General features: G+C 42.6%; 1 protein-coding gene across 3 annotated transcripts in view; it reads left to right on the forward strand.

Annotated features, from left to right (window-relative positions):
• The first annotated feature begins 4059 nt into the window (after positions 1 to 4059).
• Positions 4060 to 24767, forward strand: part of pcdh11 (protocadherin 11) — a 141880-nt gene continuing 121172 nt past the window's right edge. The window contains exons 1-4 of one of the 3 annotated variants that reach the window (XM_060063378.1): positions 4060 to 4592; positions 4796 to 4980; positions 10975 to 11572; positions 18357 to 20864. In XM_060063378.1, coding sequence (XP_059919361.1) covers positions 11033 to 11572; positions 18357 to 20864 — 3048 coding nt within the window. In that variant the 5' untranslated portion in view covers positions 4060 to 4592; positions 4796 to 4980; positions 10975 to 11032. Of the gene's footprint in view, positions 4981 to 10974; positions 11573 to 18356; positions 20865 to 24767 lie in introns of all 3 variants that reach the window. The other 2 variants (XM_060063377.1, XM_060063380.1) reach the window with 2 other exon arrangements.

Consider the following 24767-nt stretch of genomic DNA (forward strand, 5'->3'; position numbering starts at 1 on the left):
AGTAAATGGAATGTTTAAAATACAAAAAAATATGTTTCAAAGCCTAACATTTCAATTCCCCTTTTAGGTAACACCCAGGTAAAGAAATAAACCACATTCCGCACAACACATTTCTTCAACCTTAAATTGACTTGACTATCACTAACAATGTTCTTTGAAAAATGCTAGGGACACCAAGCACTTCATAGTATAGAGTTGACTGTGACAGTAAAACATACAGGATGTATTTGATGTTTGTAGCGAGATGGACCTACAATTCTAATTAGTGTAAGAAGATAAAACCCTTTTTGGTTGATTAATAGGGTATTTTAACAATAAGGAAAGAAAGACAATACTGAATTATGCTTGCCTTCTCCTTTTAAAGTGACATTTATAACTAACATTTTTGACAGACTGATAGACTGCTATCCGTTTTCAATGATAACAATTTTTTTTTTCTATACAATGTAGATGTTAGTTAGTGGCTAGTTCTAAGAATATGGCACAATGATGTATTTATTTTTGGAATTAAATTGTAATGTTGACATTACCACAGATTAATCTAGGGTTCTTTTTTATTTCATTTAGAGCAGCGGTTTTTTCATCATTATTATAATTTCAGGACATTATCAGGAAGTAATGATGTTGGTGGTCGTACAGCAGTTGTCACATTGTCGCATTCTACCTCTGTATTAATGTGTGATTGTTATTTATGTAATTGTCAAGGTTCTGTCAATACGCCTCTCACAAATTTTTTTGTTTTGCACTTTTCATGCAAAATCGAAAGCCTTGATGGGGTCTCTATTCCCCCATCCCCATTTCCCACTGTCTTGGGAGATAAGAAAAATTATGTTTGATTATAGAGAATGGACTGTCGAAAGGGAAACAAAAATCTATAAACCTGCTGCTACTTCTTTAAAAAAAACCTTGCCAGAGGCTTGCATTTAAAATGCAAAAGTAATTATTATTTGTTCCGTGCAGGTATTTTCAAGAAGGACATCGTCTGCCTTTTGGGACACAAAGGAGGCCATGGGAGTGATGACTGTCTTACATTATGACCTGTGACCTCGGCTGACCCCGTAAAACATCAGACACAAATCATTTAACCCATTTACGCTCGAAACACCCCATCACTTCGCCATGATTAATGGAGTTGGATGGAGGCAGGTATCTGGGCTACCTTTACTGTAATCAGTGAGTAATGATCTAATCCATATACGAATGAGCCATATGGCTCCGTCCTTGAGCTAACTAAAATAAATAGTATCTTTTGATGACTCACTCAAGTAACTTTCTACCTATGTTGACCTTTATGATGACTATATCAAATTGGGGGAACAATATTTTGGCGCTATTTGCTAAATAACACATTTAATTAAACAGAGATGTCATTGATCTCACTCTCTGCCACTCGCCTTATCGGGCCCTGATCCAAAAAAAACGTATTTGGTTTTTTGCTTTACTAAAACCTCAGCCTATCATGCTAATGATATGCTAATGAAACTACCACTCTACGCCGGTCCTGAGTCATCAATGCACACTCTCCAAGTAGGATTCGACATAGCTTATGCCATCAATCCCCCCTGGTCACCTCACGAGACGCAACGGTTTATATATGAATTCCCCTTGTACAACATGCCCAAATAATGTCAGCATATGGCACCGTTTCTATTCCTCCTTTCATGATTGAAATGTTGCACAGCCGCTATCTTTTGCTTTTGAATGTCACATGCTGTATTCCCTTAAGAGTGTCAGGCTCTCAGCAAAATCATATAATGGGAGTGATGCAGTCTGGGAAGAGCATACTTGCAGCCTCAGTAATCACTAATGGGCACTTATTTCTGGCTTTTTGGTGGTTAATATGCATGTCTCAAAAGGCCTAAAGATTAGAATTATGGGGTAGGTCTAGGGCAGGTTAGACACTAAGCACGGTCTTTATAGGACTGGTGCATGTTGGAGATGTATTGATGGTAATGAGACAGGGGGCTAGATTGAAACGTGTTGAACCACATGTTTCAATTACACGCTGTTTAATTTCCATGCTGTTTTTGTTCCTGCTTTTGCACGGCCCCAAGGCTTGACGGTGCCGCCTTTTTGCTGAGCTCTGTAGATGTCCCGGACAACAGATCTGGCAGAACATATGTGAAAAGTGGAATCAGAAAATGATAGAGCAGGAGCCATGAAAAGTGGACCGGTAGTCACTGTTGAAATGTTTCTGTTGTAAGGCTTGGTTAGGGTTGTGGGAGATGTGGCCTTCATTGGGCCATCACAACATAGGAAATCATCTGTTAGAACCTGTGTTTTCTCAAGAACTACACTGGAACCATCTCTTTGGGTTGTTGCCTATCTCTGAGAGAAACCAGTTTCAACATCAGGGTTCAGGTTAGGCTAACCACCAGGGGACCAGATGTACTAAATTAAATAAGAAATTTAATTCAAGGTATGAATCCGCTTCTTCCCAAACTATTCCTGACCACTGACGATCAATAAATCATTGTTTGGTCAGGCAGGGCCTTCATGAAAACATAATGCCTATTTTTTTCTTCATGGACTAGATTTGACACGACATTATTGTATGTATGGGATAGTATGTGGTGTCTTTACTGATGAAGGACAGCAAACAACAAAAAACAATGAAAATAGGGAGAGCAGCAGCACTGCGTACCTTTCTGGGAAAAGTCACAGAGGAAAGAGGAAGTAGAACCCGACGCAACGCGGTAAGAGCAGGTTTAGAAAATAAAATACTCGCTATACTTCCGGTAATCATCCGACATTTCCCCTGACACGTGCTCAAAACATTAACATGAACATTTACAATTACACAATTTCCTCATACTATTATAACAACCCTCAAAGGAATAAAGAAAAACATGACAGCAAAAACGGAAACAGAAGAGCGAGGTGCCGAGACGGGGTTCTGCAGAGGACATGAGCGCTAACCCATCTGAAACTCTTAGAGGTAAACGTTAACACTGGGCTCATAATTCAAGTTTACTTAATATTAATCTAATTTAATTTATTTGGGGATTTCATGAAAACCTTTGACTTTGTAGTGGCACATCTAAATCTAGGGCCGCAATAATATCAAAATTTGGTCTCCTGAACCAAGCAGGAGGAAAAAGAAAAGGCTGAGATTTATTGCATATTTCCTATTTGTGGGTATTTGCATTTTGCTGACATAACTGGTTTGTGTTCTTTCCATAGTAGCAGGTGGCCACACGACAACTGAACCCATCATGAATTCCATCTTCACTTCACTCGTCCAATAGATGATAATTTAGGCCTGTTAGTTCCAGTATCTGTTGCCACGTGTCTGTTAAAAATGTAACACTCAATAAACATCAATGACCATGTCATATCTAGACTGAGACAGAGACAACAGAGAACAGACAATTATGACAATCCCCCCTTACCAGTGGTAGGTAGAAGTTCAACAGTAGCCCTTACGGAATCTTCTTGGTGTTTGATGGCAGGGGCGTAGCCAGAACATTATTACTGTGGTGGCCAGCTCAGGCAAGTCTTATATTTGGGGTGGCAATTGATTGAGGAGAGCAAATAGAGATCAAAATGTAACACTTTGAATAAGAATAATCAGTCAAAGTTAGATCAAACTAATAGTGCATACATTTCAGCTTTCTTTAGACCGTTTTCATTCAGGATTATAATTATTATTTTATTTATTTTTTAAGACGGGGGGGGGGGGCAGCGGGGTGGCCAACCTCTGACCCCATGTGGCTACGCCCCTGTTTGATGGCCTAGTCTTAATTTAGATATTTTAATACTAACACACACGACATAAAGTTGTAATTTAAAACCAGCAATGCAAGAAACAGGACTTATTAGAAAAGTGAACAGTGCCCCCTCTTCCTTTCAGGCGGAGGGTGGATTTGAACACGGGAGAGGAGCTGTTCTAATGTGCTCTACTATAATAGCTACCAGTTATTCCAGCAAGATCTCTGCGCTTCCTCCGTCTCCTCCGTCTCCATCCTCAACGCAGTGCGGCTTTAAAAGGAGAGGGAGCTCTTGACTGTGCGTTTGGCTCCTCCTCCTAGTGTGATGTCAATCGGAGGAGAGAGAGAGAGAGAGAGAGAGAGAGAGAGAGAGAGAGAGAGAGAGAGAGAGAGAGAGAGAGAGAGAGAGAGAGAGAGAGAGAGAGAGAGAGAGAGAGAGAGAGAGAGAGAGAGAGAGAGAGAGAGAGAGAGAGAGAGAGAGAGAGAGAGAGAGAGTGAGAGGTGGGCAGTACTGAGGGAGTTAGTTCATACAATACTACTGAGACAGCTACAGCTTAGCAGAAAGATACGGTGAACCGCCTCTCCCGGCTCCTGTAAGTGATGCTACATTGGTGGCACACATTTTTTTCCCCAACTCGTTTTGGGCGGACTGTGCGCACACTGTGCCCGCTCGCCGCTCTCCATCGCGCTCTGAGCGTGTACACGCCTCGACTTCATCAAAAAAGTGAAAAAAAAAAATACATTCAGTATCAGTTTTCTTGCCATGATGCACGTTTTTGTACACTTGGATTGAGCTTTTTTTGCGCGCGCCTCGGTCACCAAACCACAGCACACGTTGCACTGTAGTCCGATGCCGGTGATGTTCAACATCCACAGAGCAAGGTAGGATGATGATGGTTCATAATGCGGGTAGTAAGTTAGAAACCGGGACTCACGACGTTGTATAAACGGAGCTTGGACCAATGCGCATCTCCGCCGTCGGATCACAGTTCCCCAACTCCAGCACAAGAGGAATTATCAGCACATCGCTTTAAAACAAAGTTATTTGCTTACACTTTTTCTTTTTCTTTCCGCTGAACATCCAGGACTGAGAATGGTGTCACATGGATAAGTTTTGGTAGTGGATTTCGTCGTCTTCATCGCGTTTTGCTCTGTGGACGTGGATCCCCTCCTCATTCACTCCACTTCATGGAACTTCATCTGGTAGATCAATGATGACGCGACGTGACCGGACTTGCGATTGATTTGTCTTCAAATTCGAGTGGAAAAGGTAAGTCGTAGAGTATTAAATACAAATTGGACCATATAGTCCACATCGTGATCTCATTAAGTCTTCAGGAAGACGCAGACCTTCGGTTTAACGTATCCAGCAGTATGTTGTGGTAGAGCAGGGGGTAGAGATAGCGGAATCTGGCGTTAGGGCTGTGCAATGAAAGGACTTCCAATCGCCTGCAAATCGATCGGCACCACATTTGAAACGATAGAGAGCGACACCTCGGCGTGCGTAATTGAAAATTACGACAGTGCTCCAGCCCGTACCGTCCTCTCCACTCCGCCGTTATTTCCCCACAGCGTGTCGTTTGATTCCCCGTAAAATGATCGCCACCAAACTCTTCCAACACTCAGAAATTCGATTAAATCAACGTTGCCAATTAAATATACTTAATTATTTAGCTATGCAGTGTATGTCGTGTTGGAATATGGCAGTGCGATGCTGTTGCTGAGAACCCCTTATTGGTTTGATTCCGAATCGCCCATACCTCAATTATCATGAGGCTGCTCGGGACCACTGCGCTCTTATAGGCCTACTTGACGAGCAGGGTGCATGTACTTTATCAAACAATGAGGTTGCATGCACTTTATAAGACGAGGAGGGTGCATCAGTACTTTTCATTGCAGGTGGATCGGCAGCTCCCTGAGCTCAGGGTGCGTGGGTGCTGATATAGCGGCAGTGCGCACTTAAGCAACCGGCTCGACCGTCATACATAGCCTGCAAGCGGTGTGACTTCCCTTTTTTGCCCAGTGAGAATAGATTTTACTATTGGAATTAGTAGGCTACTAAAACTTAGGATAGATAGAATTACCAAACATTATTATTTTATTAATTAGACTATTAGTGTGAGGGTTGATTATGGATCCACGCGTCAGGTTATATGTGATGAATGGGGTGTTTCTTCAACACATGTATTTTAACCAGATATCTGGCTCGTTAATTTGAAATATAAACAAAATGAGGCTCAACATATAGAGAGTAACCCATCACTTAAAGCCAACCCAGTGAAATTGAAATTCTCACTTAAATGGGTGCAATTTTGTTATAATCTACAGCTATATCATGTCATGTTGGCAGCCTTTTCTAGCAGAATGCATTGTGGCATTTCTAAATTAGATGCTCTAATGCATTAAGTCTAAATGCATGTTTATAGCTTTGGTAATTCGAAGACAAGATTTGTTTTGGAAAAAACTAAAAAGGCATTAAAAAAAGTAAATTGTCCTGTGTTAGTTGATCAAAACCAGCCTGTAGGTTACCAGTCCCACGACGCCTTCAAAAGTCCTCCATTGTGTCTGACTCCCTGACTGGTGTTTTCATGTTTCAAATCAACATGCTCTGGGGTTGAGCGTCAGGATCAGGATATAATGTTTCTGGTTGTAGATCTTCATTTTCAAATGTAATGAATGCTGAATTATCTTCATTCTTACCTTAATATACCTATCATGCAGTAGCCTACTTGAACATTTTGTCAACTGTATATATGAATCAACTGAAGGAGTTATTGATTGCTGGTCTCTGTGCTTTAAAACACTTGGCTCTATGCACTTATCCTGTATAGCAATTGATGCAAATGACAGACAGCAAATGAAGTGCTGGTTTAATTAGAATGACTCTGACAGTATGTTGCTCTTAATGAATGTCTGTTTGTTAATGACTTTCGTAGTGCAACACATTATTTTCTTTGATTAAGGTTTTCTTCACATCCTGTGGTTAAACTCTTACACATAGTTATTCTTTCACGTTAATGATGGATAAGTCAAAGGATTTGCGGATGCCTTAAGAATATGTAAAGTGTCCAAACAAAACCAATCAATATTGTTTTATGATCCTATCTGCATGTAATCTGCTATGACTTGGGGTATATATTATATATATATATATATATATATATATATATATATATATATATAATATATATATATATGTATATATATATATATATATATATATATATATATATATATAGGACTACAATCGTGTAGACCAACAGGGCGTAGTCATAACGCTGTGAGTTAAGGACATTCTAGATCACTTAATGTTCAAAGGGTGGTCGTACTCATCAAGAACATTTTATTCAAGATCTAGTGTTTGATTTTAAAGAGGCAAAACAATGACATTATTGTTAGTGTACGTTTTAGTAATTGTGTTAGTATAAGTTTCGTTCTCATAATACATTTCTAATCTACTGCATGGTACTTTCTATTCATTTTCAATCGATACGTTCTGGTCTGCTTAAAGATGTCTTGCTCACTTGCAGTTTAACCACGAAGCTCTGGTTGATTTCTGCCACTGCTTTCACTCAACAATACCACCACTGCATAAACACACATTTCATATTCTGTCAATTCCTTTTTAACTAACACTAAAAGAGCGTAGAGGGTACTTGTCAAGTCGAGAACGTTTTTCCCCAATAGAAAATTGCGGAATAAAGAAATGGATTCTGTGGATTCAGTGGGGTACACTGAGAAGGAACAGGCCGATCTTGATGGAAGCGTTCTTGCCTGTCAAGAGATTTCAGATATATTCAAAGCAGCACCAAAGGCAGATGTGGAGCAGAGTCGTCCACCGATACCCTCTGTATGCCTTTAATAGTAGACCAGGTCGCAGCGTCCAGACACACAATATTTATCACCATCTAAGCCCTCCTGTTGCCGGCCCCCCAACCGACCCCATCCCTCCTGATGAATTTTGGTATATTTTTCACATTTTTGTATTCCTTTTTTTTCCGTTTCCAAACTCCCCATCCAGCCTCATTGTGATTGTGATTGTGTCACGCTCCTCTCTCTCTCCTCCTCTGGCTGAAAACAAACAGAGCACCGGCCTGTCCATCACATTGTGGGGAAAACTGATCCACAGCCAGCCGGCTCCTCTCCCTCGCTCTCTCTCTCTCCCTCTCGCTCTCCCCACTCTCTTGTTTTTCCCAAGAGGGAGGCTTGAGTTTGCCTGCTGGATTCAACCTGCTGTCTGGGGCTCAAAATAGCATTTCAGGAGACTAGTGAAATGTAAGCAAAGCAGACACCCTGACTGACACGTAGGGTTGTCCTCTCTCTCCCCCCCCAACCCCCCCCAAACTAGCATTCACCAGAGAAATGTATACAGATTCAAAACGTCAACATTAATTACACAAATTATGATTTGTATTAATAGTCTTGCTTCCTTTTTTCGAAAAGCAATAACAACCTTGGAGACAGGAATGACAAGTGAGCTCGGCGGATGAGTTATGTGCTTCAATATCAGCGGCAGCGTGTTCAGTGTGGAGGACACAGTGAGGAGGATCATATCCCCCCGTCACAATCCCCAGTCACTCCAGGATGCACTCTAAACATAATTAGGCACTGATTCGACTTTTAACTTCTGGACTTTTGTCTCATTTAGTACAAATGGCTGCTCCCTCTCAGGAGTGGCGAACACATCAAAGGGTTTCCCGATATTGCACTGCATGAAATATTCCCCTTTTATCCTTTCAGCATTATAATATACTCTCACACGGACGTACGATACAGCGATTGGCACAAGGTGTGCATATGGCTATGGTTAGTCATACAGATATGGCTATGGTATGTTACGTAAAGAAATATATAAATAAATGACTTTTGTCATTGCTTTATGAAATATATTGAAAAGTTTCTTGCGCAGACTATGATAATGCCCCAGTTATTGTTCTCGGTTTATAAAAACAAAACACTATATTGAAATCTTCACTTTAATCAATTTGGTTTGGCTTGTGACTGGGGATGTTGCCTTTACCAATCATAAGAATGAATCCTCTGAATTGTAGTTTGGTTTTTCATATAAGATATTGTGTTTGCATACACGCCTCATGGTAATGGATGTAAATTTCATAAAGAACATTGTAATTGTCAGAGAGGGACGTGCGATTCCCTCGCTGCTCGAGGGTTCTGGCGCTCGATGCTGCAGCTGTGCATCGTCTTGGTGATGGCTGTCACACACTTCCTTTTGCTTTTTCTACCGGTGCTCTCGTAGAGAGTGATAGAGTAGATGTTTGATTTAAAGACAGCGGCCTCGCGGGTGTAATCCAATATCTCTCCGGCAAAAAGCATGTGATTTTAATAAAGACTCAAGGGGCTGGAAAGGTTGACCTAAACACACAGTTGGATATGAGTAATGAATTTGTATTAGTCCTTGAATACATTTGAGCTCAAAATACTCCTGGGATAGTAGTTTTTATTTATTTAATTATTATAGAGACATTAAACCAGGGCCTAACGTTGGTGGCCTATCCTTAAGATGATGAATGTGGGATGGAGTAATTATGTATTTTTTTTTATATTAGACTGATCCTTGCACCTACAAGAATGTTTCTAAGATGCTTTATAATACTAAACAATAAACAATCTTACTCTTAGTATTGGTGAGAGTAAGATTAAAAAATTGGTGAAGAAAACGTCCCTAATGAACTTCCCTCAATAAGCTCAGCGTTTGGCTAGCCAACCTAATCTGTTATCGGTTTAAAGTCAACCTATGCCCTCTATCACAATGTTTTGAAGAATCAGTAAGTTGTATAAAAATGATATGAACAAATATGGTTAGTTATTATTGGTAATGCACATAGTGTGTCTAAATGGGTGGAAGGCAGCCAATGATCTGAGCCACAGAAAACTCAATATGAGAACAACAGGATTTGTGGTCCTAACCTTAAAGACCTGGATGGGAACCACACCATGATACCAATATCTATTCCTATAACACAAATCTATAAATAATCAACATAATTTTCCTCCACTGCGACTGCAGAGCGTTGGAGATGCGTTTCCAGCTATGATTTTAGTTCACAGAAGAAAGACCCATTTAATTAACACATGTCGGTCAGCCTCTACCATTTCCTTTAAGTTTATTTTAAGGGTTTATAAAGTTGTCAGTGTGTTTTTGTTGTTGCTGCTGGTTCGCAATAGTAATGATTGAACTCCAGTAATTTGACTGATAGGGACACAATAAATAAGGCAGTGTTGTTTCCGCCACGGTTGGGCTAAAGAGCTCTTATTATACTGTTTATGTTTACGCTCGGGGGGGGGGGGAAGGGGTTCATGAAATGTTTGAGAGCTTGAATGTTTACATTCGGTGGAATTGTCACCCCCTATTAATAGTTGATGTAAACAGCTACCAGAGATTTTATGAATGTAGTTGTGTGTATGTGTGTGTGTGTCTGTAATTTTGCCCACGTAAGTTATTTGGTTCAGTGTGTTTTCCTGTGTGTGTTTGTGTGCGCTCATGTGTGTTTGAGTGTGCCAAACTGTCTGTTTATCCGTATGTCTGCTTGAGTGTGTGTGTGTGTGTGTGTGTGTGTGTGTGTGTGTGTGTGTGTGTGTGTGTGTGTGTGTGTGTGTGTGTGTGTGTGTGTGTGTGTGTGTGTGTTCACACCGGCTTGCCTTGGGCTGTAATACAGCCCCAACAACAGCAGCTAAAGTTTGCACACACTGTGCTCCCCAAACTGGCAGGAACATGGATAGGGATGTGTTTTTGTATTTTTGCTTGGCTTCCCCAAAAAAACCTTTGTGATTTAAAAAAAATCTAAATAACATTGATAAGAGCCTTAAGACCCGATAGTCCCTTTGAAAAGACTTTAGCAATGTCTCAAGGCCAACCTCCGAACTGCTTGCGACTAGTTCAATGCAACAATGGACTCCAGCCGTTCATTAGAAAAATATGAAAGTGTTGGTCGGCTGTGTAGAGCAGATTGATGGGATCTGTGAACTACTAACCTTTACGTGTCTGCTTGCTCAATGGATGTCATCAAAGGTTAATTGTGCAAAACCGACGCTAATTTGCTCTCAAAGACGCAAGAGGGATGTGGGCCCAGAGCTAGTTAGGAGGAAAAGGTCAAGTTCAAAACTCTCTATGAGGGAATATAGTGCTAATTACAACAAAACATGGATGTCATGTAGTTCTGATCACTGACATTGCTTCTTCTCCCCATCCCCCACCCCCTCCATTTCACCCTCTTTCCCCCCTCCCCATCCTCTGTTGTGACAGGATCACCGCCACTGGAACGTGAACCCCCCATTCCCCTCCACCCCTCCACTCTTTGAGTATGGACTTAGTGAGCCCGGCCCATGTGCTGCTGGTCTTGGTGTCCTGCCTGGTGTTGGCATGCCTGGCCCAGGAGAAGGACTACACTGTGAAGGAGGAGCAGCCCGAGAACGTCCGCATCGGGAACCTGCGGCGGGACCTCGACCTCAACCTGGACCCGGCCGTGCGGCTCTCCTCCCCGCTGCAGTTCAAGCCCGTGTACAAGACGGGCGACGTGCCGCTGGTGCGCGTGGAGGCCAACACGGGCGAGATCTTCACCACCAGCCACCGCATCGACCGCGAGAAGCTGTGCTCGGGCGTGTTCGCCGAGAAGCGCTGCTACTATGAGATCGAGGTGGCCGTGCTGCCCGACGAGATCTTCCGCCTGGTGAAGATCCGCTTCCTGATCGAGGACGTGAATGACAACGCGCCGCTCTTCCAGTCCACCGTCATCAACATCTCCATCCCCGAGAACACGGCCATCAACACTCGCTACCCGGTGCCCTCGGCCTTCGACCCCGACGTGGGCCTCAATGGGATCCAGCACTACGAGCTGGTCAAGGTGAGCTTCAGGCCTGGCCTTGGGTCTTCTCTCTGTACAGATCCCCCTAGCCTCAAATGGTTTCTCTCTGCACAGTGCTCCCCGGAGCCTCAAAGTTTTTTTTTGTTGCATGTATGTAGAACAATAGAGCTTGATTATATACATATTGGTTTATGTTCATAACTTCAACTTTATCGGTTTCATTCTGCTTCTTGCTCGTCAAGTGGAGCTGAATCACCCCTATCCCACTGCCTTGCTGCTGGTAATAATACCAAACACGGTATCTTATTCCATAATTTAGGACATGTCATGTAAATCTTTTATGTTTGCCATTCCGATTGCCATATGCTTTATATTCATTATGAAAGTAGGCCATACAAATGGTGAGGTTTGCAGGCAGTATATGAGATTGTTCTGTTGACAAAACAAATAAAAACAATGACAACAGTGTGTGTTCCCAGAGCGTGTGCTCTATTAGAGCAAAGTGCAGTACTCTCTGTCCAATGAAGGCATGCCTAAATAAATGTACTGTCTCGACAACAAAGAGTATCTTTAAATCTAGATATGCAACCCTGGACCAATCAAACCATTTAGATGGAAAACTCAAAGCTTAATGACTTGAGAAAGCTGATCTGAAGGTTTTGGAGCGCGTGTGGGCGGGCGGCGTCCAGTCCATCTCGGAGACCAGATGAAGTTACCACTGGCTGAGAATGAGCCGAATCGCGGCTGTCTGTGTCTGCCTTGAATACTAATTAGCATTTTTAAACAGTCTCTCAGCTGCCAAGCCTCTCCAGAGCTATATCGTGAATTGTTCATGCCTGGAAAATCACCAACCAAATATTCCGCTCATTAGCATGATCATCTACTGCAATCATTTGCTTTTTGTCCTTTTGTTTTTTGTGGTGCAATTCATCAAACCTTTGGCTGATCAGTGATTTTGCAAAACTGATCACAATTTGCAGATCTATTTATTCATTTTCTATGTATGTATATATATATATATATATATATATATTAGTGCTGTCAAGCGATTCAAATATTTAATCGCGATTAATCGCATTAATGACATAGTTAACTCACGATTAATCGCGATTAATCGCAAATGTTTTTTCTATGCTAAATATCCCTTGATTTCTGTAGCCCATTACTTTTTCTCATTTTAATGCTCTTATCAACATGGAGAAGTGCATCGGCTTGCCTTGTGCAAATGGTTTTTTATTGATAACAACATTGGCATATACTGATCAAAACAGGACAATACAAAAAGAAAGCCTATAGTGCAATTAAACGATGAACATACAAACATACTGCCTTGAACATAGCAGTCAGGCTACTGCTTCTTTGTTTTGAGCCAAAGAAAAAAAAAATGTATATCTTTTTTTTTAAAAATAATAGAATTGTACGGAACCCGTAAAGGCACAAGAAAGTATGTCGTGCGCACGAGAAAGTATCTCGTGAGCACGAGAAAGTATCGTACGCATATCACTGGCAGTGTGTGTGTGTGTGTGTGTGTGTGTGTGTGTGTGTGTGTGTGTGTGTGTGTGTGTGTGTGTGTGTGTGTGTGTGTGTGTGTGTGTGTACTTTTAATGTGAATAAGTGCACATGTAAATCTCGATTTTATTTTAATAAAGTATTGATTGTTCAGCATGATGCAGTCTAGTGATTTGGGGTTACGTCTGTGAAGTGTCCCTACCAAAGCTGAGACCAAACTTACGCCCATGGAATAAAGTACCCAGCCTGTCAAGAATCGGTGGCCGCTTCATTCCGACCTTATTCCGACCTATAAGGCACACTAACAATATCGTAGTTGGAGGCAAAAGAGTGTACGCGCTCCAATAGAGCGAGATAAAAATATGGCACATTCAGTTTAATGATTTTAGCTTGTGTATGCCCGTGCCCGCGATAAATCACACACAAGCTAAAATCATTCAAATTAATGTGCTTTATTTTTATCTCAAATTATTGGATCACGTATACTCTCTTGCGCTCCGCCTCCAACTACGAGATGGTTAGTTACAGCTTTCCTGCTGTCGGCTCCCAGACCGAGGAGCACAGGTGATACGTTCCCTCCAGGGCCGATGCTCTCTCGGGGGCAACACCCTTTCACTTTGACCGACAGTGAGTCTGCTTATAGGTCGGAATATGATGGAATGAAGCGGCCACCGATTCTTGACAGGCTGGGTACTTTATTCTTACACACAAGACACAACCAAACTCGTTCATTACTTCACTAGACTGACACGCACACTATCGCTCGCTCTCCTCGCTCGTCCACCTACTCGCTGACGTCAAACATAAACACACACACACACACACACACACACGCACGCACGCACGCACGCACGCACACACACACACACACACACACACACACACACACACACACACACACACACACACACACACACACACACACACACACACACACACACACTGCCAGTGATATGCGCACGATATTTCCCCGTGCTCATGAGATACTTTCTCGTGCTCACGAGATACTTTCTCGTGCTCACGAGATACTTTCTCGTGCGCACGACATACTTTCTCGTGCGCACAAGATACTTTCTCGTGCGCACGACATACTTTCTCGTGCGCACGAGATACTTCCTCGTGAGCACCAGATACTTTCTCGTGCTCACGAGAAACGTTTACTTATTTATTTATTTTTCATGTCCCTTTACGGGTTCCGTAGAATTGCGTTAATCGCGCGATAAATAAATTAACGCTGTTAAAATTGGTGTGCGTTAACGCCGTTAATAACGTGTTTAACTGACAGCACTAATATATATATATATATATATATATGATGTAAAATCTTACTTCAAAAGGTCTGCAGAAAGCCTTGGCTTTTGTATGTAACATTTGCACAAACATCTCCATGAATAGCTGCTGGCCGCTAAACCACCCTTTGGACTATCTTTGAGGCGTCCTCTGGGATTTTGCTCAGATTTGCTCAAAGTGTACATTTTTCATGTGCATACATGAACTAAAAACTGCTACTATTGTTTAGCACAGCGATTGATCACCAAACCCTACAGAACAGGTGTACCGCTTTAGCATGACTGATAGTTCATATGATGTGTGTATACATATGATATTTATATGCACATATATATTTATATATTTTTCAAAGGGTTGTATCATATAGAAAAAGTGTGTGTACAAATAAATATATATAATTGCACATGTATATTTTATTATATCTCTTACAGCCATTGCATCATTTGTACATTGCATTACTCATAGCAGATGCTAAGCAAACTCATTTTGAGTGGAATTCAGTAATTATCCTCTGTAAGCTGTTTTTTGGTAGAACCTCACTGCTGCAGAGGTTGTTTAAGTTCTTCCAAAAATAATCCCATGCTTGGTAAGAAGAGTTGCCTTCATGAATTAAACTGTATTCCATTTTAATCACTTCAAGGTTTACTTCACTGCTCTTTTAATTTAAAACATTATTTAAAACAATCAGGGAGCAATCAAGAACATCACGTACACACCCACATTCCATTAGGCTATATGGCCTCCCCTTTGCTATCTTCTAGTTGTGTTTAGGCTTGGTGTCTTGTTGGAATCATGTGCCTTTCAGCTTCTGTGAATCACAGATGGCTCCATATGTGGATGTTCATTTACTTTGGTGGAGATTTTCCAAAGGACCCTCAGAACCCCAAATCCTTTAACCTCACCTGTGCTAGGTGCTTTTCTTCATAAAAGTAAGCTTCTTCATTCCCTAACAAAAGCTACTCTCCCATGAACTGGTCATTTTTCTAAGTTCAACAGGGATTTCCAGGAACAAACTCTCATTGCTAAACATTGGCGGTTGGCATTAGCATATTTTGACACCTTTCCCTCAACAAGGGGTTGAGGAAAACAGCCAAACAATCCTCAGCTTGGTTGTTTTTAATTAAAAGCACGAGGTAGTGGCCAGGGGCAAGTGAAAATGGGAGATGGCAAAAAATAAAGTCCTCAGAATAAGAGAGAGAGAGTGAGAGTTTTGCAGCATAATGAAAGGTGCTATAGCATGTGATGAATGGCCCCTCCCCAGGTAATGCCCATCCATGGGCATCACCGTGACTACAGCCTGCCTCCCCACCGCCCTGATATATTCACAACCCAATCTTGGTCTCCTCTGAGTTTTAATAAGGTCATCAACTTGCCTAAAAGACGCATTCACTGACAATCTGAGCACCTCATCCTCTTCAGAAAGGGATCCACAGTCGTCCTTTAAGCCCTCCTCTGCCGCACTGTCAGTGAGGCTCCTCAATCATTTTCATTAAAAATAATAAGCCAATTTTCAATTGATATCATGCTGTGAGCAACCCACATGCACTCCTTAAACAATAAAACCGCCCATGCTGCGCTTATGTGGAACCCGACAGCCTATTTCCAGAGTTCAAGAGGGCATCCATATGAAAGGTGAACGTGTATAATGTCCACACTGAACTATTGGGAAGGCACACTGCATGCCCGGCCCTGGGCTTCTCTCCTGTGAGTGATTCATATGACTACTTGGCCTTTTCTTAGCCTGTCCTAGATTTTATCACAATCCACCAGACTAATTGTGCAGTCAGGAGGCGACGCAGGCCTGAGAGATAGCTCTCTTTTAACTTATTGAAATGCGCAGAGCGTAGCCTGTCAGTTGTAAAACTGAAACCGAGGGGGAAAAAAAGCATGGAAGAACTTCTCACTCATAAATCATCACACAGAATCCCACCCCCACACCCCCTACCCCACTATTAACAATAGCCTATGCTAAATGGCAGTGTCTTTTTCACAGTGCGATATCTCTTCAAACAAATGGGTTTTTTAAACCTGTGATGAAGTCGGTTGAAATCGGGGGCACTTACTACTAGAATTAAAGCGACCGTTGAGGTGTTAAGCTAGGCTAAGCACTCCCCACTCCTCAATGTATATTTTGTGTGTGTGCAAATTTGTCCAAAACGCTGGCGGCTCCATACATTTCCATATGTCTGGTTATCTTGTTTTCTACTTTTTTTTTCCTCACACGAAGGATCACAAAATACCCTGTGATGATCATTCCTGCAATGTTGGCTCTGTTAAGTAGTTCTGTCAATCACTAACATGGGCACAATATTCCAGCGACAGGCAATTTTTGAGAGTACACAATAATTTGCTTGCTGCGGTTGCATGTGTTTGCTTATGTGGACCACAGCAGAGTCGCTGCTGGCTTTCAGAGCGTCTGGCGTTTCAGGTTTTTAAACACAACTGGGAAGTTCAGTCTACTATGCAGCCAATCTATGGTCCATGTTCTGTCCTTCACTTGTAAGAATGTATGTATCTTAATCTTATTTGAGAGCGGTGCCTAGACAGAGTAATCGCTTTCAACATGATGTGCTGCATGACGCTTATCTTCTAAAAGAGGATGCTTTTCCTTGTTTCAGCATGAAACTGCTTCTGACTGAAGGAGCTTCAAAGGGCTTCTTTGTTTTATAATATGCATGCAGCTCATTCATTGGCTTGATCTTCTTATTTTCTTCTCTCTCTCTCTCTCTCTCTCTCTCTCTCTCTCTCTCTCTCTCTCTCTCTCTCTCTCTCTCTCTCTCTCTCTCTCTCTCTCTCTCTCTCTCTCTCTCTCTCTCTCTCTGTCCTTTATCTCTCTTTCTGTTTTTCTCTAGAAAATAGAGTCATATATATATATATATTGTGGTGCATCTGGAGTCATAAATATTTGTGCTATTGTTTTTCTTTAGGGTGGAAGGCAATTACTTTGATAAGTAAGAACTGGTGTCTCGTGGGGATTACATCTGCATTTGTTTGCATTCCCTCAGGCATTATTCATACGCAGATTTAGCCCCTTGCTGAGCAAAAAGGATTTTTGATATACTGCTCTCTCACTCTCCCTCTTTCCCTCTCTCTTTAATTTGTACTGCTCTGGTCTTTCAGTGCATGTAAAACCAGAGCTTATCTGTGCATGATAAATGTTTCCCCCTTTTCAGTTTTTCTTACATTATGAGGTTGATTCCAGCAAGGCTGCATGTCCTTTTCTGAGACACACACACACACACACACACACACACACACACACACACACACACACACACACACACACACACACACACACACACAGGGGTTGGAATGGAATATAATTTGAGTCAAGCTAAAGGAAGCAGCCATGAAGTGGCTAATAAGCTAAATGATGGCATTTCAACCAACGTACCCTGGGTGGGATTACATTGAGGATTGGTTCATTTCAGCAGTTTGTGAACTACTAGCTAATAGTCAAAATAAAGCATTTCTTTTGTGCCTCATGAACATGAATTAACATGCAGTATATACACATTTCAAGGGAAATTATTGAGCAGTCTATTGCTGGTACTTAATGTTGTAAAAAGCTTTTGATCTACAAGTACGAGGAGTACAAGTGAGCCAATGGGAGAGCACAGAGCCAAGAATCAGTCGTACAGTTAAAGGCCGTCAAGGGCTGTTTATTTAACTCTTTGCATTCAACATTCACTTTAATCTCATCCTTGAAAGAGGTTGAATTCCCCTTGGAACACACACACAAACACACACACACACACACACACACACACACACACACACACACACACACACACACACACACACACACAGACAAATACACATTCCCCTAATAATGTGTTACTACATGTCCTCTAATATAAACTACTACCCTGCCAACAGATGTTTTACTAGAAAATATTGAACATTATTTATCATAGTTCTTGTCTTGCAGTGAAATATTATACTTGTTAACATAGTGTCAATGACAGTTACTTGAATATTCTGCGTGGTAATTGCTGTGATTTTGTTTATCTTCTCCTTGCAGAGCGTGAGTGAGTTTGGCCTTGACATCATCGAAACCCCTGAAGGCGATAAGTGGCCCCAGCTCATCGTTCAGCAGAACCTGGACCGCGAGCAGAAGGACACCTTCGTCATGAAGATCAAGGTGGAAGACGGTGGCAACCCTCCAAAGTCCAGCACCGCAATCCTCCAGGTCACCATCTCTGACGTCAACGACAACCGGCCCATCTTCAAGGACAGCGAGCTGGAGGTCAACATCCCGGAGAACGCGCCCATCGGGACATCCGTGGAACAGCTCCACGCCACCGACGCCGACCTGGGCTCCAATGCCCAGATCCACTTCTCTTTCAGCAACCAGATGTCTGCGGCCACCAAACGCCACTTTGCCATCGACGGCTCCTCGGGTATGGTCACCGTCAAGCAGCCATTGGACCGTGAGGTGACGCCGGTCCACAAGCTGATTGTTCTCGCCAGCGATGGCAGCTCCACCCCCTCAAGATCCACGGTGACTGTAAACGTAACGGATGTTAACGACAATGTGCCCTCGATAGACATCCGCTACATAATTAACCAGGTTAATGGGACCATTGTGCTGTCTGAAAATGCTCCTCTCAACAACAAAATAGCCCTCATTACAGTCACAGACAAGGACGCAGATCTTTACGGCAAAGTAGCCTGTTACACTGACCACGATGTCCCTTTTCGGTTGAAACCAGTCTTTAATGACCAGTTCTTACTGGAAACGGCAGCCCCACTAGACTACGAGACAACGCGGGAATATGCAATTAGGATAGTTGCCTCGGATAGAGGAACGCCGCCACTGAACACTTCAGCCATGGTTTTAATTAAAATCAAGGATGAGAATGACAATGCACCTATCTTCCCCCAACCGGAGATCCAACTTTCCATACCGGAGAACAATGACCCATCAACACAGTTAATAAAAATCAGTGCCACCGACGCTGACAGTGGGCATAATGCTGAGATTATTTATACTCTTGGCCCCGATGCGCCTGACGGGTTTAACATAGACAGACGAACTGGGATCCTCTCCGTTGGCAAGCGGCTTGACAGAGAGAAGCAGGAGAGGTACTCGTTCACTGTGGTGGCACGGGACAATGGCTCCACGTCTCTGCAGAGCAATGTCACAGTCAGGCTAATCGTGCAAGACCTCAATGACAACAGCCCTGCGTTCACACACCCCGAGTACAACTTCTATGTGCCCGAGAACCTGCCTCTCTACGGAACCGTCGGCTTAATCACAGTCACGGACGCGGATGCGGGGGATAATGCTGTTATAACCTTGTCCATTTTGAATGGGAAAGATAACTTCCTCATCGACCCTGTAACCAGCGTGATCAAACCCAACATCACATTCGACAGGGAACAGCAAAGCTCTTACACATTTATGGTGAAGGCAGTCGATGGTGGCCAGCCGCCCACCACCTCCTATGCCAAGGTCACGATCAATGTGGTTGATGTGAATGACAATCGCCCCGTTTTTGTCATCCCTTCCTCCAATTACTCCTATGACCTTGTCCAGACTTCCACCAACCCCGGTGCAGTGGTCACCAGAGTGTTTGCCATTGACAATGACACAGGTATGAATGCTGAGCTTCATTACAGCATCATCAGCAGCATCATCATAACCTCCAGGGTCTCCCCTAGGGGCCTCTTTGCCATAGACAAGGCTACAGGGAATATCACCTTACAGGAGAAAATAGTGGCCGCTGATCACGGGCTGCATAGGCTTGTGATTAGGGTCAAAGACCTGGGCCAGCCTGAGTCCTTTCACGCCATCGCACTCATTCACCTGTTTGTAAACGACACTGTCTCTAATGCCACCTATATTCAAGAGCAGCTACGGAAAAGTATGGAGACACCTTTGGACCGTAACGTTGGAGACAATGAAGTGACGCCCCAAGCCAGTGGATACGTGATCGTTGTCATAGCGATAATCGCCGGAACCATGACTGTCATCCTGGTAATATTTGTGACGGCCTTGGTGCGCTGCCGGCAGACGCCGAGGCACAAAGTCGTCCAGAAGGGGAAGCAGAGCGGAGAGTGGGTGTCGCCGAACCAGGAGAACCGGCAGATAAAGAAGAAGAAGAAGAAAAAGAAGCGGTCCCCCAAGAGCCTGCTGCTGAACTTTGTGACCATCGATGAATCCAAGCCTGATGACCCCACCCACGAGCACATTAACGGCACGTTGGACCTCCCTGTGGAGCTGGAGGAGCAGACCATGGGGAAGTATAACTGGGCCACGACGCCCACCACCTTCAAACCTGACAGCCCAGACTTAGCCAAGCATTACAAGTCTGCGTCCCCCCAGCCCACCTTTCAAATCAAACCAGAGACACCGGTGGCCCCAAAGAAACACCACGTAATCCAGGAGCTCCCCTTGGACAACACGTTCGTGGTGGGCTGTGACTCACTCTCCAAGTGCTCCTCGACTAGCTCCGACCCGTACAGTGTCTCAGAGTGCAGCTGTCAGGGGGGATTCAAGACTGCAGGGCAGATCACCACTCGACAGGTAATTCATGACTTCCTTTTTAAACCCACCCACACTAGTCTCCTCTCGGAGTCCTACTGCCGTCCCCAAATAAGTAATCCAGAGGGGGGAGGGTGGCAGCAAGGACCTGGGGAATTCAGCCACACAGACCACCATGTCTACATGAATGTCATCTCCAACAAATACTGAGCCAGCTGCAGCTTTACAAATAATGGGCTACACAGAACAATAACTTATTTTCAGGAAAACATGGTTTTCATAATATTTTATAATCATCTGTAATTGCATAATCTTGAGGAAAACACATGTCCAGGTTCCTAAACATTACCAAAGCCAAGAGTCAGCCTAGTGGTGTAATTGTCGTATCTAGCAATTCTATTATATTTCTAAGTATGAATGGCTGGTGAAAGAGCCTCTATTGGAGAGACAATTGCCCTCGTAGCTTTGATCTCCGCACTGCTGGATTTAAGGTCCAAGGGGGGAAGTACTGAAAGCTAATCTGACATGACCCATGTTTTTAAACAAGCCACACTGAGTGGTGAGTTAACAAATGTGGCAGTCACAGTCAGGCATCGATATGGGCGATTCACTGCTTCGAGTAATAATTGTAGTCAAAAGGTGAGAAAGCAGTGATTTTTGCCATGCCAAGGGCTATACAAATGCTTAAAAGGCTTCACAGATGAGGTGAAAAGTTCTGGGTTTTTTGTACTCAAAACATGAAATGCCGTCCTCAAAGTGCCACTGAATCTTCGTGGCAGAAGTAAATTAATTTGAATGTCAAAGTACGTCGCAGTGCTTATGATTCCCCTAAGAGACGTGCCAAATGTAAAGTGCTCCAATAAATAAAATAAAAAACGGAGGGAAAAAAATAAATGAGACGTGAGGAGAGGTAGCCCAGAAGAAGCTCTCCTGCAAACGCTAGAGTGAGGCACTCTGGGAAAAGTGACAAACCACTGCTGTGTGTGAAGGGTGAAGGTGAAACGCAAAGGTTGACATACAGAGGGAATGTTAGCAGAACCTGTGAATACCACACACATACAAACATAAGCTGAGGCTGTACGCACACCTTAGATACACTGAAGATGACACAGATGAATGTTGAATTGATACATGATCTCTTTATTATCTCTGATTGAATAATCTTTCTCTTGAAAGATACGATGTGGTATATGTTTTTTTTAAGAATATTTTAATGTAGATATGGACAATGAAGGGTTATTTAGTGTAGAAATATCTACATTAACATACCTACTTATCAAATAAAACTAATCTTAACAATCTACAATCAGTCATAAAAACTATTCACACAAAACTATCCTTTTCATTTTTATTAAATTACATTTGTGCTGGCTTATTTTCATGTTATTTCATGTTGATCATGACATATATATTATTTATACATTTCTGAGCCAATTGCATCATACCGCATCAATGATTTGAGATGCCTATTATTTTTGTCTCACCACCGATTGCGACCACTTTCCAAATCATTTGGTGTTCTTACACATTTTGCTTTTGCTCCCAAGATGCCCTTCTTTGAAATCCTATGAGCTCTTTAAAACCCCTCATGACATAGATTTTCTCCATAAACGCCTGTTTATCCTGTGGAATTATTGTTGCTTAGGATCATTAATGGCGACACCCACATAGGCTTGCTAGTCATCCCCCCTGATCCACCTTTTATCTGGGACCATGGCTAAAGCACAGCTCTGCTCACTGCTGTATAGCACGCAGATAGGAGCTTACCAACATCACGCCTTACTTCTGAGGAGCGCTTCATTTTGAAACCTCTTCATACCATTCCATGACAAATTGTCGGGATGATTATTTTTTATCGCCTGCTTTAAAATAGGCAGAAGAATTCAGTCAGTATGAAGAATTAAGAATTATCTTCCGTTTACATTTTCACATTTTGGATTTTTTTCTGGGGAAGACAATCTGTTAGACATTAATTTATGATCAAGGACAACAACATATCCTCATTTCCCAACGCCATATTCTACGCTGCTGATGTTTCTATACATGTAGAAATGAGAGCGGTCAGATGATGGTCTGTCATAACTCTGTGAGTCATCCTAGCTGGCAACCATTTACTGCGGTGTTAAGCAAACAATACATTTACTCCTCTCCTTCCCCCTGAGTGATCGATAAGTGATGCCTTCTTAAGATATAAGATTTCCCTGTAGTTTTTGGGTGTGCTTATTTAAAACCAAGTTGGAAAAATTACCCTAAAAAGGCCGCTGGCATGACAATTTATTTCCTGACGAGGAGACTATGGCTGCAGAGGTTAATTAAATGCACTAAAGGGTTAATCACTCGTTACACAATATGATTAAAATCACTGTAATTAGGTTTCAAATGAGGTTGATAAGAGGCAGGGAAAAAAAAACCTGCAGCCTTCCTTTAAGATTATCGGGGATGTCACATGTGCTCTCCCCCGGGGTGAGAGAGATCCTGAGGATGGGAAGAGATCTACGACGAGATGACCTCCAGCCCGGTGTGGGGAGCCCCACCACTTTATAATACTCCCCTTATTTGATCCTGTCTTACTCAAATCGTTCTCATTATTCCACCAAAGCTACGTTCAACACATGATCTCAAAATGGAGAAAGAAAAGTCTGAACATTATGAAGCATTGATCTTTAGCGTGCAAACTGCTAGCATTGAAAAAGTATTATAATAAATCTAATCTTTTTTGAAAAAGTGAGAGATTTAAACAGTAATAGTGCCTTAGAATCACCCATCAAAGGGAAGGAGAGAGCAAGAGGAGGAAGGCATCCAGATGAAGGTCAAAGTGAAATGTTTTGCCGAGACATTACAGATGTAGCCGCTAAAGAGAAAAGCTTGTCAACAAGGACGCCTCGGAGAGCACATATTTGTGCCACAATATGGCCACATTATACGCAAAAGAGAGTTATTTGCAAACTCCCTCTCTCTGTCCCCTTCCTCTCTCCCTCCGCACTATTTTCTCACTTCTCCTCCGACATTCCCCCTCCTCTTCAGTTTATTCATCTCGTCCTTTGTTCTTTCAATGCGCTGCCGACATCTTATTGGAGGTCAGTGTGCCTGCGGCGATAAGCGTGTCATTCTATGTGTTTCCTCGGACCCAGATCAAATGCCACACCGGCTCTCCATCAGCTCACATATCATGAATATTGTGGAATGCATGAAGCCAATGCATTTCCTCTTCTGTTTTGGTCTGTGTTTCCTGGAAAGGCTCATGGTGGGGGGTGTTTAGCAGTGACTCGCAAAAATGAACTCCTGTCCGATCTTCATTTATTTAAATTTTTTAATTATGTCTACACTACACTATACATACCATATTTTGATCACCATATGTGGTCAATTATTCTCCACTTATTGTAAAACCCTCAAATTGTAATTTTGAGATAAAAAAGAAAAGGGAATTGGAGGAACAAGCCTTGCCACGGTTGACTAAACAGCTTTCAGTTTGTGTGGTTGAGGTGGTTAGGGTCACTCTTTCACACGAGGAACATACCATGATAAAGAAGTGCTCATGTTGACTCATAGTGATGGAAATGGCCCAGAAAGAGGGGCCCGCCTTCTAAGAGGTTAACTAGGTTGGCTTTCCAAATTGTATGCTTCTCATTCAACGCCCTATTCTTCTATCCATTTACCGTTGTGTTCTTTTCATGCTTTCCTCACGGCTCAGGCTAATATCTATAATTGTATGCTAATGTCATGCTGTGATTAAGGTTGCTAACATCTTGTCTGCCTGAGATGTTGGTTAAAGATGCATTTCTGATGGGTGTTTCGGTTGTTTTTGTTAAATCTTGTACATATCAGAAGACCCACAGGCAAGGGTCCAAAACCGTGGGCTCTAAATTGATTCCAAAATGGCTTTCCAAGGGACAAACAAGGAGCCGTGTGATAGTGTGGTGGGAGACAAAAAAAGACAAATCG

Source organism: Gadus macrocephalus, chromosome 10 (assembly GCF_031168955.1).
Source record: "Gadus macrocephalus chromosome 10, ASM3116895v1".
Classification (NCBI taxonomy): Eukaryota; Metazoa; Chordata; class Actinopteri; order Gadiformes; family Gadidae; genus Gadus; species Gadus macrocephalus.